Source organism: Euprymna scolopes, chromosome 46 (genome assembly GCF_053919585.1).
Source record: "Euprymna scolopes isolate OS-2025 chromosome 46, ASM5391958v1, whole genome shotgun sequence".
Lineage (NCBI taxonomy): Eukaryota > Metazoa > Mollusca > Cephalopoda > Sepiida > Sepiolidae > Euprymna > Euprymna scolopes.
The window spans coordinates 9,064,717-9,083,096 of NC_136527.1; the positions used below are offsets into that span (position 1 = coordinate 9,064,717).

The 18,380-nt window shown below is 37.6% G+C and overlaps 1 protein-coding gene across 2 annotated transcripts in view; it reads left to right on the plus strand.

Moving 5' to 3' along the window:
• Nucleotides 1–18,380, plus strand: part of LOC145270540 (peroxisomal targeting signal 1 receptor-like) — an 82,577-nt gene that overhangs the window by 55,699 nt on the left and 8,498 nt on the right. For both annotated transcript variants that reach the window (XM_080126186.1, XM_080126183.1), the window contains exons 12-13: nucleotides 16,911–16,981; nucleotides 17,638–17,832. In XM_080126186.1, the coding sequence (XP_079982312.1) occupies nucleotides 16,911–16,981; nucleotides 17,638–17,832 (266 nt within the window). The remainder of the gene's footprint in view (nucleotides 1–16,910; nucleotides 16,982–17,637; nucleotides 17,833–18,380) is intronic.

Consider the following 18,380-nt stretch of genomic DNA (forward strand, 5'->3'; position numbering starts at 1 on the left):
GCAGATGCACCAGCCCAAATATGACAACAATGCTCCATACATGGGCGAATGGTGGCCTTATAGAGGTACAGGATACTTTCAGGCGTTAGTAGCGTTTTAGCATGGTAGAGAGAACCTACCTTCTTTGCAGCAGTCCTGGTAATGCTCTCAATGTAATTTTTCCAACTCGTGTTTCCTGTGAATGTTAGGCCAAGGAGTTTAAAAGATGTACTTTCAGATAGCCATTGCTATTGGTGGTAGAAAAGGTTTCTTGTAATTATTGAAGGAAACAAGTTTAGTCTTGGCAGCATTGAATGTGAACATCCATTTTTGTCCTTCTTCAACTACAGATTGGAATCATCCTCTAGTTTTTTTGCCATTTCTTTAGATATGTGTTCATTTGTTTTCCTGTCGTGCCTGTTATAGTGTGGTGTCATCAGCATATATACCCATCTCAGAGACAATTTTGTCAGGGAGGTCATTTATGAATATTAGGAATAATAGAGGTCCAAGGATAGACCCTTGATTGTTTAGATGTACGACTGTCGAGGACAACCTGGATTTTTCTCTTATCTACGAAGCACGATAATGCACAATTCATATTTTTAACAGCAGATAAATTTTGAAATCTTGGAGACGTGGAGAACGTTCTACATCATGTGGGTGACATTACGGTTGTAACAACGAAGAAATAAGTCGTTGTACAAACCCAAAAAAGCGAGTTGGAGTTATTTCCTGTTCTTTTGTTCACTTTTTGACTGAGGCCACAATTTGTTTGTACAAGTGTAAAACGTTACAAAGGGAGATAACTCAACAATAATTCAAACTTCCGAGATTTTTTTTTTTTGTCGTAATGCCTATGAATTCCCATTAATAAGTTAAAAATGATTTTCTTTATAAAAATAAAACTAACTCCTCAATTTAATTTTATTTTTGGAATATATTTTTGATTTGTTATAGGTACATAGATCATACGGATTTTTCTTTTGTTTAATATAGGGTGAATTCTGGAACTGAAGCATAAAACATCTTTACAGGTTGGATGATGTAGAAACTGCATGATGCTAAATGATGTGTGTGTTTTGTGTGTTTACCTCTGACTGTTAATTTTCTATTGTAGTCCATGATTTTACAGGCTTCCAATAAATTCACTTGTTCTTGGTTTAAATTCAGATTTATCTTTTGCCCCCATAAATATAACATGCACATATGTGATAACAATGTATGCCACTCGTCTGCTTTCATTCTCTCCGTTTCACTTGTTACTTCTCTTTTTGTGAGAGCGGTGAATTAGTAGCAACACCAATCGCTGAAGCGACGTGGTTGCTATGAAAATCAGTCACAAAAAAACGTCGCTCACTTCCTTACGATTTTGAACACCAGTAAATTCATCATAACTTTTTGTTTTACTGAACGAAAATAGAAAAACTTTTTTCACAATATAGCTGAGAAGGTGATCTATAAATTGTAATTAATATTTGAAATTTGGTCGAAAAAAAATGAGCACTGAATCTTTAAAGCAGTTCTAAATGACTAAAACTGTCACTTAACCATATTAACGTGTTTGAATGATATATATTATGTGTGTGTGTGTGTGTGTGTGTATATATATATGATGATGAAAATAATGGAAATAGTATTCCGACAAAATAGAGAAAATAAAAAGGAACAAACCGTATTATTTTAAATTAAATTATTATTATTTTAAATTAAATTAACGACTATATGACGTCACTAAAATTTCCTTTTCTTTAACAGTGCCAGCCTCCCCCCCTTTTTGAATTTCCAACATCAATTTTCCGTTTCTCTGAAATAGAACTGCGTCACACTGTGCATGTGAAACATTTTCAAATATTTTGTACTGGTATATTTTTTAGTTTCTTAATCTCATTCATCCAGAGGAAGTCTCGAAATAAAGACGAAACGTTGATGAACACATAATACGGTTTGTTCTTTTTTATTTTCTCCATATATATATATATATATATAGCGGAAAAAATAATTCTTTTAAACCCTAGACGTCTTTCACCATCCTCATCAGGGGCCAACGATGGCATTTTTTTTAATACTTTAAGAAAAAAGAAGAAAATATAGGGGGAGAAATTTAAATTAATAAGGAACATGGGAAGAATTAATTTACAATTATAATAAAGTATATGTACAGGACAGATAATTATAAGTAGGTCTGAAAACACTTTCTAACAATCGTGTCAAGCTGACCGAATGATTTTTATACTTTGTGGAAATCTTGTGAAGTAGACGTTTGTCTTCCTATATTTATGCCATTATTGAAGGCGGGGGAATGTGTAATACAGTTCTTTTACATCTGTGAGGACATCCCCTACGAGGCCACGAAGTCTGTTTTGAACTCTATCAAGGCAGGATAAGGTCTTTCTAGCAGCTCCTGCCCAGATGTGGCAACAGTACTCCATCCTTGGACGTACCTGGCTCTTATATAGATAGAGAATTGCATCAGCAGTGATCGATCTACTGGATCGATAGAAGGATCCCACCATTTTTCCAGCGGCCTTGGCAACAGATTTGATGTACGTATTCCACTTAAGGTCAGGAGTAAAGGTCAAGTCTGAAGCTTGTCAAAACTTGAGGACTCCCATAGTGCCATTCATTTTAATTGATGCCAGATGGGGATCAGAACGTTGATGATGTAAAAATAGAAGCTTGGTTTTAGATGCATTAAAATTAACCAGCCACTCCTTTCCCCATTGTACAACGTGACCAAGATCAGAGGAGAGAGAATCGGAGAGAACTTGGTCGTTTACTGTCTTAGATGTGCTACCATAGATGGTTGTGTCATCATCAAAAATGTCTACGAATGATGTAAGGATGTGATTTGGAAGATCATTAATGTAGATCAGGAAAAGAGTTGGGCCCAGGATGGACCCCTGAGGGACTCCAGCATTAATACTGTGGGCATCTGATTTTTGCCCATCAACTGCTAAAATTGATAAGAATATTTTTTTAAGCTTATCTGGAGTGGCTTCATGTTTTGCCTGAGTCGATTTCCATTAATAAAGATCAAATATTACATTCATTAGTTTTTACTCAAAGTCCGCCGGTCCTGGATATGACCTAAAACTATATCCGACGGTGAGGCCCCACCTTGCGGGCTTTGAGGAGTGTGGAGCCACCCTTTAATTGCCATTGCTCCCAGGTCCACTTTCACCCGGAGTGGTAGTACCTGTTAAGATCCCAACTATGGGTTAAATAAAATCTGACGTTAAAAAAATATAATCCATTAAAAATCGTTCCTCAAAATAACTAGATTCGGCATTAAATAACCTGAAAAAGGTTGATATGCCGTAAACCAACCAACCAACCAACCAACCTGGATATGACCTAAAACTATATCCAGTGGTGAGGCCCCAGCTTGCGGGCTTTGGGGAGTGTGGAGCCACCCTTTAATTGCCGTTGCTCTCAGGTCCACTCTGACCCGGAGTGGTAGTACCTGTTAGGGTCCCAACTATGGGTTAAATAGAAACCGACTTGAAAACAACAAATATATTCTATTAAAAAATTATTCTTCAAAATAACTAGATTCGGCATTAAATAACCTGAAAAGGGTTGATATGCCGTAAAACAACCAACCGACCAAAGTCCGCCAACACTTTTTGATCTTTTCATTATTCAAAGAGAAGTGATCACAAAGGGAGATAACTCATGGTTTACTTATTATTTGTACAATTATATGTTCTTGTATGTTTCAACTGTGAAAATATATTAAACTAACAATTCCAATGTTCTAAGAAAGGTTTTATTCCGAAAGAACATTACAGGACGTAGCAAGCATATCGCAGCCTTTATATTCTTTAAGTGTGTGATGATGATGGTTTCTAGGGTCTCTTGCACAGACACACATTGGGGACGTTGATCCAGGTTGGAAATATTGACGAGGAACTCCGGCCCAATCTCTGGAAACGCCACCACTAGAAAAAGAGAAAACATTATTTAAAAAGAATTTTTGGTGATTGTGTCGCGGTGTGTATTCAGAACAAATAACAGATTTCTGATTCCAAACCAAATCGAACATATGTTGTGTTGTTGGGGGATGTATATTCCAAAAGAACCTTTATAGGACGTAGCAAGCAAGAGACAGTGTATATTTCAATAACATATTGTATTGACAGATGAGATACATTTGTAACAAGGTGGGATATTTATACTGAGGGAGAGACAATACTTTATATTAGGAGAGACATTTATACTGGCTTTTAATTCATCAGAGGGGAGAGTCATTATTGATGATGGCGGAGGGGGACAGATAATGATTTGAGGAGGTTATACTAATGTTCATTTACAAGATGGTAGACAAACCACATTTATCTTTTCCTTTTTGGGTTGAATGACGACAGACGAAGACAACAGTTTACAAATATTAGATGATGCTTTAGTTATACCAGCTGGATGATTAATGATTGTCTGGGATTCAAGCTTTTACGACTACATGATCTCCTCTTCCTCCCTCTCACCTATAAGAGGGCATCAGCTTCCAGTCTGACCAACTCTCTCTGAGTCTCTGGCTGACTGTGATTCTGATTATCTCCAACTACGAACCCTTTCTCAATATATTGAGAATCTCCTTTCTTTATGACGTCAGAGGTGTGGTCAACCAATGTGACTTTATCAAGTTTCACTGTACCCGTGCCCTTTACACATGTATCTTCACACCTCTGGAAAACAAAAGAAATTTATAAATTTAATTGTATCTTTTAATTTATTTTGTTAATTATTTCTAAAACTCATTGTCCATTCTTTTAACTGACATATTTAATATCTGTTCATTCTTTTAGAAATAACTGATCAACTGCATTCATAAATTAAAAATCTATCTCGGACATATTTGCGAGAACAATGACAATCGTTCTGCATTCCTAGGATTTCAATATGTATTTTTTATTTTTTTTTATTTTTCCTTATTGTGTTCGATTCTAACCTTTTCCAAATATCATTTTGAAACTTATCTAGTTTGCCTTCTTACTTGGTAGAGGGAGCCCACCTTCTTTGCAGCAGCCTTGGCAATGCCTTCAATATATTTGTTCCAATTCATATTGCCCGTGAATGTTAGAGGAGCTTGAAAGATGGGCTTTCAGGTAGGATTTCATTTATCATGGCAGTTGTTGCTTGTGAAGGCATTTTGCACCACTTTAATATAGGGGACCACTATCTGCAACGTAAATTGCAGGGATACTATGTAGGGAGTTGAGCAGCAAGAGGTCTGTTTATATTACACTTGAACTTCTGCATGTCAGTACAGTTAGGGAAACAGGGACTCAAAAGGGAATTCCAAAGTCTAGCAATTCTAGGGAAGAAACTATTAGAAAAGGCTATCTTACATCTTGAGATCTCTACTGTGTAGGGGTGGAATTTTGCTGCTTGTTGGGTTTGTTGGTGGTCTTTACGTTTGTTGACGGTACAAGGGCTTGTAGTTTGTCGGAGTGCCTATCCTTAAAATACTTGTAAAATAGGCAGAGGGATGCAATATTTCATCCATGGGATAGCGGTTGAAGCTTAGCTGTTCTTTATAAAAATGCTTTCTGGTGTGAGTGATTTTCTAGCCCGTTAGAGGGAGCTCACCTTCTTTGCAGCAGCCTTGGCAATACCTTCATGTTGCTTGTGAATGTTAGATCGAGGTGCTTGAAAGATGGGCTCTCAGGTAGGATTTCATTTATCATGGCAAATTGTTGCTTGTGAAGTACCTGTAAAACAGGCACAGATGTAACATTGCGGTGATGGGACAGAGGTTGGAGCCTGGCTGACGGTGCGGGACCTATTAGAAGTGAGACTCTTTTTTTGAACCCTGTCTAAGAGGGGGGGGCTAGTGGTATGGGCAAATGTATTTCATGCATGGCTGCTTATTTATTTATCTATTTTTTTAAATTTATTTATTTTTTTTTTTATTGCATTTTCACTCCAAACAAGGCACAGTACCACTTTGATGTAGGGAGTGATTTGCAGGGATACTATGTAGAGAGTCGAGCAGCAAGATGTCTACTAACACTACACGTAAACTTCTGCATGTCGGTACAGTCAGGAAAGTAGCGACTCGAAAGGGAATTCCAAAGTCTAGCAGTTCTGGGGGAAGAAACTATTAGAAAAGACTATCTTATATCTTGGGATCTCTACTGCAATATTTTGTCGATGGGATAGCAGTTAAAGCTTAGCTGTTCTTTATAAAGTGAGTGATTTTTCTAGCTCGGAAGAGGGAGTCCACCTTCTTTGCAGCTTGAAAGATTGGTTCTCAGGTAGGATTTTATTTATCATGTCAATTGATGCTTGTGAAGGTATTATAGTTATTTACCGTCTCCCTTTAAGAAAGGTTAGTTCATGCAGGGCTCTATGGACAAATTTATCTTAGTTAATCTTTGACAACTAAATATTTTTGTTTACTAGCCAAATAGAAAAGTTACTAGCTAAACCCACATGATTTTTAGAATATGACGTCTTCGTTTAATGACGGGTATATACATCATAAAGATTTTCTGTATATAAGTGTAATTTTTAATATAAAACAAATTTTATGTTGATACTTGAAAGTATAAACATTCTAATTTTTTTCAGATATTTTTTTTTTTTAAACAACCTTCCTTAAAAGTATATTGTTCTATATTGTTTAAATAATTTAACTTTGTTTCATTTTATTAAAAAAAAATGTTTGTTGTATATTGATTTTGGTTTATATTGGAGGAGATTATATATTAAAACGTGTCATGTGTTATCTAGTGGATGCAAGATTTTGTTCTTTTAACAGACAGATAATAAACGTATAAATCGTATGTATGTTGTTTAGCCAGGAGGACATGATATTGACTTGTAAACTGAATCATGTTGTATGAGACTTATCACATGGGATATTTTTACAGTTCATATGTAAGAAGAATGATATATGCTTCATACCTTTTTTTTTTTTTTTTTTTTTTTTTTTGAAGAGTTCTTCTGTATCTTTCCGCTGCTCCATAACAAACCATGAAACGATCAGCACCATCCAATTAAGACATCTGTTCTTATTTGTGAAACCATTAAAACAACTCTTTATATTTTTATAATATAAATTTATCACAGTTGTCTCAAATGGTTTTCACAAGATCTGCAGTTCGTCTACATTTTTATTCTTACAGCTCGCTCCCTGTCTGTCCACCCCAGTCTAGACGTCTGTCCGCTCTGGTGGTCAATCCTCAACTCCCTGAATCTCTCCAAAACTAACTACATCACGTGTTCTCTTACGTCACCTAATTACGTGTCTCAGACCAACCTAATCCACAGCTAGTTATTTGTTTATTCAAAACCCCAAAATAATGTTTACATCTATTTTCTATTTTCACATTACTTTTGAGATTCACACGTCAATCATTTCTTCACCAATTTAATTGTTTATTCTTCTAATCATAACTGATCCAATGACCATCCGTCACTCAAATCAATTAACAAGAATACAATAACAATAATGTTTTGATCCTTGACCCCGCTTGCCACAGTTAACAGATACTACGCTATGATCACAGCCTAAAGGGTCATAACATTACATGTTGAACACATTATTTTTCACTGTGTAGTGAGCTTTGGAAGATTGTCAGTGAAAGAAATACAATCGCCAAAAGTCGCCACTTTGAAAAATCACTCGCAAATGTGACCGTTTCACTCGCAATGTAGAGCCCTGTCATGGCAGACCAAATTAAATGCCTATTTAGTCTTTCGATTTCTTTGACTCCTTGATTTTTGTTTTCACTTTCTCATACCTGCCATTTTTTTCTCTTTTAGTTTTTACTTTTTCTCTTTAAATAAATATACCTGTGGTTTATGTACTAATATTTAGAATCGTCATTTTTTAGAATAGTTTATCTGACTGTGAAGCGTAGATGAGGGCGACGACAGTACATTAGGCGTGTTTCTATATACGTTCTGGCTTCATAATTACAATTGTAAGTTATTATGACTGTTAATTGATTATGACATCACAAACCTTAAAGTAAAAGTCAAATTTGCTATACAATGAGCTATGTAGTTGGTAAGTGGACACTGAGTAGTAAATCTGCCTACCGATCGTGGCATGTTAGAATTCATTTTTAAGTCGGACAGGAATAATTAAAATGTTGTAGATTTTTGGAGCAACAATTAAGCATGACAACATGATCTTGTAGGCAACGTTGTTTAAACAATCCAATTGTGTTTTGCTATATTTGCGGGGAAATATATATTGCAGTCCAACAGGAAAGGGATCAGTGAAATTGTTACAGGGAACTTTATTTATGAAACCATTAAAACAACTCTTTATATTTTTATAATTTAAATTTATCACAGTTGTCTCAAATGGTTTTCACAGGATCTGCAGTTCGTCTACATTTTTATTCTTACAGCTCGCTCCCTGTCTGTCCACCCCTGTCTAGTTTGTCCGCTCTGGTTGCCAATCCTCAACTCTCTGAATCTCTCCAAAACTAACTACATCACGTGTTCTCTTACGTCACCTAATTACGTGTCTCAGACCAACCTAATCCACAACTAGTTATTTGTTTATTCAAAACCCCAAAATAATGTTTACATATGTTTTCTATTTTTACATTACTTTTGAGATTCACACGTCAATCATTTCTTCACCAATTTAATTGTTTATTCTTCTAATCATAACTGATCCAACGACCATCCGTCACTCAAATCCCCTTTCCATCTAAATAAGAATATTAGATAAGTGAAAATGAGATTAGGTTAAAAATAGGTTAGGAGAAGATTCTTTTGTTTGCAGAAGTGTTTTGGACAAACATATGCATAGCCACGTGAAATTAGTCATGTTTGAAAAACACACTTCTGATGTCATAGACAAAGGACAATTCTCCATATAGTTCTATGTGTTCGTCAGGCAATTAGCCAGTTGGTGAGTTGGGAGTCAGTCCCCTTAGAGGCGAAGGCGTAGAAGATTAACGATGTAGATACAAGTGAATTCCTGGCGTCATTCGACCGGTCGATCCGATAAATAAAGAGGTCATCATGTTTTGTATGTGTTGTCTCGTGTCGTCATTCAGTTACAACAAAAGAAAGGTAACATGTTTTTCATCAATTGTAACAGACTCTTGTGTAAACCCTTTCCAAGTATTATGTGTCTCCACCACCATCATAAGGATCTCCTCTAATATGTTAAAAGAATTGTAATATAAACGTCTCTCTCCGTCATCACTAGCGTTATGTCTTACATGAATTTTTTTTTTACATAGGCATAACGACTTATCAAGGCCCAGAGACCAAATAATTAAATAAGTGGAAATGGGATTAGGATAAGCCTAGAATCGAACCCTGTAGGCAAAGTTAAGAAATGGAATGTGAGAAATTAAGCCTATTTTTAATTCTGAATATTAATTATGTCAACAGAAAAGGTAACGTATTTATCATGAATTGTAACGAACTCTTGTATAAACCATTCTCTCCCTCATCATCACTATCGTTATGTCTGTATTACAGGAGTCCCATTATATATGTCCCTGTCTCTTTAAATTATGAAGGCCCTGCTATTCAACAAGGTCACTCGAGGATAAGGGTTATTGATTGTACAGTAATCAATGGGATAATATTGTAACAGTCCTTAGTAATGGAAATTTGGTAGATTGGATTACTTAAGGGGGCGGTTCATCAAGAATTTGTTTATGTTGGACTTGAAGACAATCAAATTGTAGTCAGCTGGAAAACAGGCAAACAGAAGAGTTCCACAGGTGTGCAGTTCTAAGAAGAAACTTTGTTCATGGAATCTACGTTTAGGTTTAGGCACAGTTAAAAAGTGTTTAAAATTATTAATAGTGGTTTGATTTTTGCAGTTCCGTTAGTGTGGCTTAATAACATAAGTATTATCTGTCCCCACCATCATCATAAGTGATCTCCCCCTCCCCTAATATGTCTTCGCCGTCTCATCATTATCGTTATATCCGTTATATATATTGCCTATGATATGAACTGCGTCATCCTTTAATATGAAACCCCACTCCACAACAAAATGTGTTTATCTTGCTTACTTCAAAGTCACGATAAGGCATGGGGACCCCATATTGTAAGAAGTGGACACTGAGTAGTAAATAGGCCTGCCGATTATGACATGTTTTTGTTGATTTCTGGGTTAAAGTAATTTTTATTCTCCTAAGGTTAGGAATGCCAACAATACATTTTTTACTTTGCTAGTACAAGCATATTAATATATATTTTTTATTTTTATTTTTTTATCAAATATTCATAAGGGCTAGCTTCAGCGCGGTAAACTTCCTTTACAAGGCATGTTTTCAGGGTGAGAGTGCTAGTGAGAGAGAGAGATAGGAAGGGAAACCTACTGTGCAAGACTTCCGCTTTACATTTATAGAGAAAAATAAAACGATAAATGTAAAAGTGGACTTTTTTTTTTCTTGAATAGTCTACATTTGCATTTTAATAACTTAGTAGTCCAATTTACAAAATTCCCACTACTTATGTTTACTACGCTATGATCACATTGACCCTTATCCTCGAGTGGCCTCCAGGCCTTGATAAGTGATTCCTGTGTAATTAAATTTATCCGCATAATGCCAAAAAATAATTATTGAGGAAAGTGCGGACGAATGGGAGTGAACCCCCCCAAAATATTATTTGAATAGAATTTGTGATTGATATCCAAGATTCCAGAAGCCATATAATTTTAATATTTAGTCCTGATCAATATTTTTTCGTCATAGAATAGAATTAGAAATAGATGTTTAAAATTTCAGGAACAATTTGATTTAACGATTCTATAACTGGTTTAATTTCTTACCTAGAACTAAATTATAGGGTGAAATGATAAAATTGTTACCCTAGAAAAGACATGATTCCATTTCCGTTTGATGAAAACCGGTTTTCTTTTTTGTTGCAGACCATCCAGTAGTTGGTCAGTTGTGTATAAATTCCAAGAGTGATAGAAGCTTTCTATCCTGTCTGAAAGTGACAATGTTCAATGAGCGAGATCGGAGATGCGTCGCTGTACAACTCATGCTCTTTATTGATTCAAATTATGACAACAGGACCATTGCGAAAATCCTTAAAATGCATCCCTTGATTGCCACAAATAACAGGGATGTGCCCAGGATGATGAAAACAAGGTTTTTAGCCACGGTTATGGTCTTTGGTGATGTTTCAAGTGAGGGCCACATCATGCCACCTCACATCTTTGAAGTCGGCTTGAAAGTCAACACCAAATTGTACCTGGATGTTCTGAAGAGTGTGGTGGTCACCTAGTCAGGTGGCCGTTCGACTTCCTCGGACAGCGGATACCTCTCATATCCGAAGTTGGCTTGAAAGTCAACACCAAATTGTACCTGGATGTTCTGAAGAGTGTGATGGTCACCTAGTCAGGTGGCCGTTCGACTTCTTCGGACAGCGGATACCTCTCATATCCGAAGTTGGCTTGAAAGTCAACACCAAAGTGTTAACTTGAACTATCGACAGCGTTCACTCAGAACAGGTTGAGTCAACTCCTTCCATAGACCACACACTATCCTGAATGAATGTAGACTACACACGATGGTCTGCATTTGCCGAAATAGTTATGGGCCGCCGGTTCTCGGATCATTGGCGAACACTGTAGATCTATGGTTTGACGTCAGCTTTGATGGTGTGTGAAGACGTCTTCAGCTGGTTTTTCCAGCAATCGTTGAGTGGTTCGGAAGCAATTGCTTTGTGAAAGAAGTTTCTTAGGTTTCAGCGTGACCAAACCAGCAAAGTCTCCTCTTTTAAAAGAGATTGATTGAAGGGGTTAAAGTTAGATTGATTAATCCTGTATCACATGCAGATTTGTGTATTGGAGACAGAATGATGCCTGCCGACCTGCAGAATTTGGCTGATGCAGCATAGGTAGGTCAAACACGACCTTTTTAGATCCGCAGCTCTTATCAGCCAATGAGAACTATGTTATGGGATAAAATTATGCACAAAGATGTAATTTATTACATATTATGCTGGTATCAAGTTCTCTCTGATTCTCTCCTTTGATCTTGAGCATGTAGTACAATGGGGAAAGTGGTGGCTGGTTAATTTTAATGCATCTAAAACCAAGTTTCTATCTTTACACCATCAACATTCTGATCCTCGTCTGGCATCAATTGAAATGAATGGCTCTCGTCTTGAGGAGGCTCCATGTTTTGAGAAGCTTCTGTGTCTGACCGTTACTCCTGATCTGAAATGGTGCATGTACATCAAATCCGTTGCCATGGATGGAAAAATGGTTGGATCTTTCTACTGCTCCATTAGATATCTCACTCCTAATGCAATTCTCTACTTACATAACAGCCAGGATGGAGTACTGTTGCCACATCTGGGCAGGAGCTGCTAGAAGCTTCTTAATTCTGCCTTGACAGAGTTCAAAATAGACTTTGTAATCTAGTGGGTGATGCCCTTTTCTCTTCCCTGCAACCTTTTTCCCACGGAAGAGATGTTGCGAACCTGTCTCTGTTTTATCGTTATTTTCATGGCAAGTGCTCGGCTGTGCTTCAATCTATACCCCCCCCCAGCCAAACTTTCATGAAAAGCACTCATCTAGCTGAAACCAGTATCAATAATTGTTATCACATCTGAACAGGAATGTAAATCACACACGATGGTCCGCAGTGGATAAAAGTTATGGGCAGTCATTTTTGACTCCATTAGCAAGAAACAAACCACACGGCCAACGTTAACCAAAAGAAATACAGTTGAAATTAACATTTATATGAATGTTTATAATGCGCGTGCTTAGGTGTTCTACTCTAACTTAAGACATTTTTCTATTAATGCTCTCTCTACGCTATTGAGCACTCCCTTATAATGATATAACATTTTTACTTTTTAATTATTCAATTAAATATGTGTAACATGGTACACGAGTGCGTGGGGAAATATCGGCAGCAGCAAAGAATGGCTGGCTTGCAAATTGGAAAGCGTGTACGAGAAGAAATAGGAAAAAAAAATTGTGGTCGGCTGAAGGAAAGTGCGACATCGAAGAAAATGGACGTGTAAAGTTGAGGACGAAAATAGGCCAGCTGTAACTGGCTTGCGGTCGGAGGAAGGAGAAACAGACCAGGCTAGATGGACATGTGGCAGCAAGAGACTTTTAAATGGTGTCAAGATGGGAGAGTAACAAAATCTTTTAAAAAAAATGTTTTTTTTCTTTTGTTTGTTTGTAACTGTTACATATGATGCTGATGGCGACGTCTTGTCAGACGAGTTCCACTCCCTCAGTCCCTGAAAGTTTAAGTGCGCGAAGATGACTTTTTAGTCCTGCCAGCGACTTGCACACCCTCAAGCAGACATGACATTGAAGACAGTCATTGGTTTGAATGAAACTAACAGCAATGGAACCTGTAGCATTATGCACTTTTATGTGATTAAAGAGACCGGCTTTGGATAACAGAACCCAGTCACACACCTCACGCATCAAAAAGATCCCCATGATTGGCCGGGAAGGTTTGACGTTTCCTGCATGCTCTCTTGAGCTTCGCTCGGTCTATCTTGGCTGCTTCCAAGTGTTCTGCACCCCTGTATATCAGTGTCCTCCACTGCGAGCAATCATACGCTTAGGTACTCCCAACTGTCAATAGGAACATGGAAGCTCACCAGACTCTTTGATGCTATCACGAGAACGTTTTTTGGGCTTATGCTGGGGTGTTTTGCTAAAAAAGAGCTCACCATAAAACAATTGTTTTGGGAGTTGACAGTCATCAAGCCGGACAAGATGATCTGGCCAATTCATCTGGTTCTTAATAACAGTGGTAGCAATACCGGTTGTTTTCTCCTTATTTAAGACGTATGTATTAAGGACAAAGCAATCCTACTTTAAACCAAGAATGTGTCTAAGACAGTGCTGATGAGACCTCTTGAGCAGTTCTATATATGATCAATACAAGGTCCATGTTTCAGAGGCAGAGAGTAGGGATGATACTACACAGGTTTGATATACTGACATTTTAGTTGTCAGTTAGATCACCGTCAGACCGTGTGTGTGTGTGTATGTGTGTGTGTGTGTATATATATATATATATATATATATATATATATGAGAGAGAGATATGTTTTCCTTGAGATAAATGCTGAAGCTGATGGATAAGAATAATTAAGTTTAAAATTTACAAAAATAGGATATACTAGTTAGCTGGTAGCCCGGCGTTGCTCTGTCGTACAATACGCTTAAACATATTTTAATTTATGCAGATTGCATATGTATTATTATAGAATCAATCCTTTGATTTTTATATACATTGCCTAACCCTAAAGAAAACAACACTACAGCTTTATTTTAAAACTTTTATTGAAAAAAATCAATTCAGGTAACTTGATTATGTAGCAAAGCTGACATCTATTTAATGTAGCCGTCTTCAGCTTCAATCACCACATCGATAAGGGGTCGGGAACTGGGAGGATGCCTTTTCCATAAGCGCCGGTGGATGCCGGCAATCAGGCTGGGTTTGGTGTTGTGGGAGGTCATGTTGGTGATGTTCTTAACAAACGACCGAACAAAGTAGTTCTAGTCAGGGGAAGAGGGGGACAAGTGAGAGCATGGTACAAAGTCATAGCACTCCTTCAGAAGCCAAGCCTGAGTGTATTTGGACTTGTGGGCCAGCGCCAAGTTCTGCCGCTACACCCAGGATCTGCCAGTGGCCACTTTATTGCACCAGGGGATCACCATACTCTTCAGCACATCCAGGTACATTTTGGTATTGACTTCCAAGCCGACTTCTAACATGTGAAATGTGTCCCTCAGTTGTATCACACCAAACACCATAACCGTAGCCAGAAACTTTGTTGAGTTGTGTCCTCAAGCGTTGAACTGTCCAGATTTGTATTTTGAGGGTGTTGGCAATGGTCCTGTTGTCATAACTTGGACCGATAGAGCATTTGTATAGCTCTGATCTCACTCGTTGAACATTGTATCGCTCTTAGGATTTGCATGCTTGTGGAAAAGGCATGCTCCCAGTTCCGGACCCATATCAAAGCAGTGATTGAGGCTGAAGGCGGCTACATTGAACAGATGCCAACTCAAGTACATAATCAAGTTACCTGAATTGATTTTTTTTTTTCAATAAAAGTTTTAAAATAAAGCTGTAGTGTTGTTTTCTTTAGGGTGACAACTTTATCGTTCCATCCTATATCTTATATTTTCTTAGTATGAACTTATTTTTACCCGACATGTAGTCGTAACGAGAGATTTTCTGTGTATCATTGCACTGTAGGACGTTTGACCACGGCATCCCCTTCACGGTGAAGGACTTCAAAGACTCAGGGGCAGGTTTTCCAATGTTTGCAAAGAATTCAACCTTGCATCCCTCTGCCTGTTCTAAAAGTATTTTAATGGTGAATGCTCTGATGAGCTGCAGACACTTGTGCCCCCACGACATACACCATCGGCAAACCAGACAGGCAGCTAAATCCCACCCCCACACAGTAGAGATCCCTAGATGTGAAAGATCTTTCTACTCCAGTAGTTTCTTCCCCAGAATCGCTAGACTCTGGAATTCCATTCCAGGTCCCTGCTTCCCTAACTGTACTGACATGCAGAAGTTCACATTACACTTGAACTGACAACTTGCTGGGGACCAGAAAATGGAGCTCAGACGAGCACCTGCCATGTAAATAACGATAGAACAACGACAGGCTCGCTACGTCTCTTCTGTGGGAAAGCCGTTACAGGGTAGAGAAAAGGGCATCCCCCACCAAGCCACGAAGTCTATTTTGTACTCTGTCAAGGCAGGATGGGCTGTTTTTAGCAGCTCCCGCCCAGATGTGGCAGCAGTACTCCATCTTTGGACGAAGAGCATATCTTGATGGTCACCTGCGAAACATATAGGTAGGACGAAGAGGAAGTATTGAGTACTGTACGCGCTCACTGGATTTGACTCCCCCTCATCCAATGGATTTTTGCTCTTTTTGGGGTGAGTGGGTGGGGGCATGCTTAATACCAGGTTCACACCACAAAACGAGCTACAATGAATGAGTTGAAAGCAACCATTGAAAGAAGATGTATCAACATACCAATGAAACTGATTAGGAACGTTTTCAATCAGTGAGCGTTGTCTGCTGCTCATGGCCAACAATTTGAACACTCGATAATTAGCTGGTTTCTATATTTGTTCACAGTATTTTCATGTATGAAACTTTTCTTTCTTACAACTACAATAGACAGGCTATATAACATATCGAGTTAAAATCTTTTTAGTATTACGCACGTAATCTTAAGAATACGTTGGAAATGTGCACATTTGCTGAAATAATCGCTAAAAAAAAAATTGGTGTCTTCATACAAACGGAATCAGTGATTATTTCAGCATACATACACATTTCAAGTATGTTTTTAAGAATCCAAGCGTAAAATTAAATATATTTTAACTTAATATGGTTTTATATTTAATAATATTTAAGAAAAACAGCAAAATAGGACAATAGATCGGTATTGTTTTGTTTTGAAGCTCAACGTCTTGGACGACAAATATCGAAAAATTGGCCAAAACCATTAATTCCTTCAACTGGGCAGTTTTTTACAAGGAGGGGTCGCTTTTTTTGTTGACATTTTTGCAAGTGTCTCCTTTTGATTAACAACTCTTAATTTCAATGTCTGCGACTTCTGCTTTTCCCGTGGACACATCAACTAAGACGTTTTTTTTTTGTTTTTTTTACACCTTTTCCTCCTTCCACATTTTTTTTTTTTAACACCTCTCTCCACCCAAACTGTCTACTGTTGTTTTGATTCACTCCTTCCCCACTACCACTTTTTAACCCTCCCCTGGGGGGAGGGGGATCCTTACTACACCACCCTGACACACCTAGACAATGACAGGCCCCCCCACTAGTATTCAATAAAAAAAATATAAACAATAGTTCATAATTTTTCATCAAATTATGTTCAGGCCACTAAACTGTGGTTTTACCTCTTCATTTTTAAAAAATTTTTTTTTTTTCATTTTTATCAGGCTTGGCAGTATTTGGGAACAACACAAGCTGAAAACGAACGAGAACCTGCTGCGATACAAGCCCTTAAAAGGTAAAAACTTTACATTTAAACATGTTTTTTTTTAAATTTCAGATCGTTATTTCTTCATCGATGCATCTCTAATGCATGCAGTTATCTGGTCGTATTTTCAGAGTCAGACCCAAATAACAATTAAGCTGTAAAACCAAACTTTGCTTCTGAGTAGCTAATTATCATTTGTTATTGTTGTACCGTGTTATTGGCAATATTTTTTTTTTTTTAACTCTTTAGGTTTGTACAGTTAGGGAAGCAGAAAATGGGGAGGGAATTCCTCCAAGGCCTAGCAGTCAGGCCAAGGAGAGAAACTATTAGACTAGAAGGCTTTGTGGCATCTGTAGTAAAACTGCCGAATTGAGGGTGGAGGAATTAATATTTTTGGTTAATTTTTTTATATATGTCGTCCGAGACGTTTAGCGTACAAATAATACTGAACTCGTGTAAATCCGTCGCCTCTGTCGAAAGTTTTATGCAGACATACATACATAATTAAATTTGAGATTTATATTATACTGTATGTGAAATTTAAAAAAACTTGGTTCTGCTGTTTAGGAGTCCATAGAGAACAAACACACAAATAAAATGGAGATAGAGATGATTATTTATGGCGGATTGTGTATGTTGACGAAGAAAACAAAAAAAATAGTCATATTAACTGGATTCTCTTTCAGGTGCCTTGAGCTTCAACCGGAGAACCTGACAGCATGGATGGCGATTGCTGTAAGTTACACAAACGAGTATCAGCAGGCGCTGGCATGCAACGCGCTCCAATCTTGGCTCGGCCACAATCCGCAGTATTCCCACTTGGTCAAAGAGTTTCGACAACAACCAGATGCCAGAGTCAACGTTACTACAATTGCTTCAAAGTAAGGTCTTATTTTCCATCTTCATAATCTTCCTCAGAATGTGCTCCGATGAACTTGGTGCACTTTTATTGTACCCCACATCCCCTCCTTCGCTGGAGAGGCTCATAGATGCCGAAAACCTCTTTGTGATTGGATTTTATATTAATAACGGTTGTTATTATGCGAACAATGTCGGGCAATAGTCGGTTACCTTGCTGACTCTATTATTTGGTCGGACTCATTCGTGTCTAATATATTGATGTTGGAATTCTGTGGACGTTCAGCATCAATGGAGATGGCCTGATATTATTGTAACTCTTTTGTTAGAGCTGCAAAAATATTGATCTAAGTTGGCAGGGAAGCCGGCATAGCCCGGTCGTAAAGTACGCTTAAATATGATATTTTAATTCTTGCAGATTTTGTATATATTATTGTAGAGTCAAATTTCTATCGTTTCTTATATTATAAAGCTGTGATTTCAAAAATAAAAACTATATCTGTTGCAATATTTTGGAGTAGTAATGGGGTATGATCCCACACAGTCGGACGATTCTATTTATAAACGATGC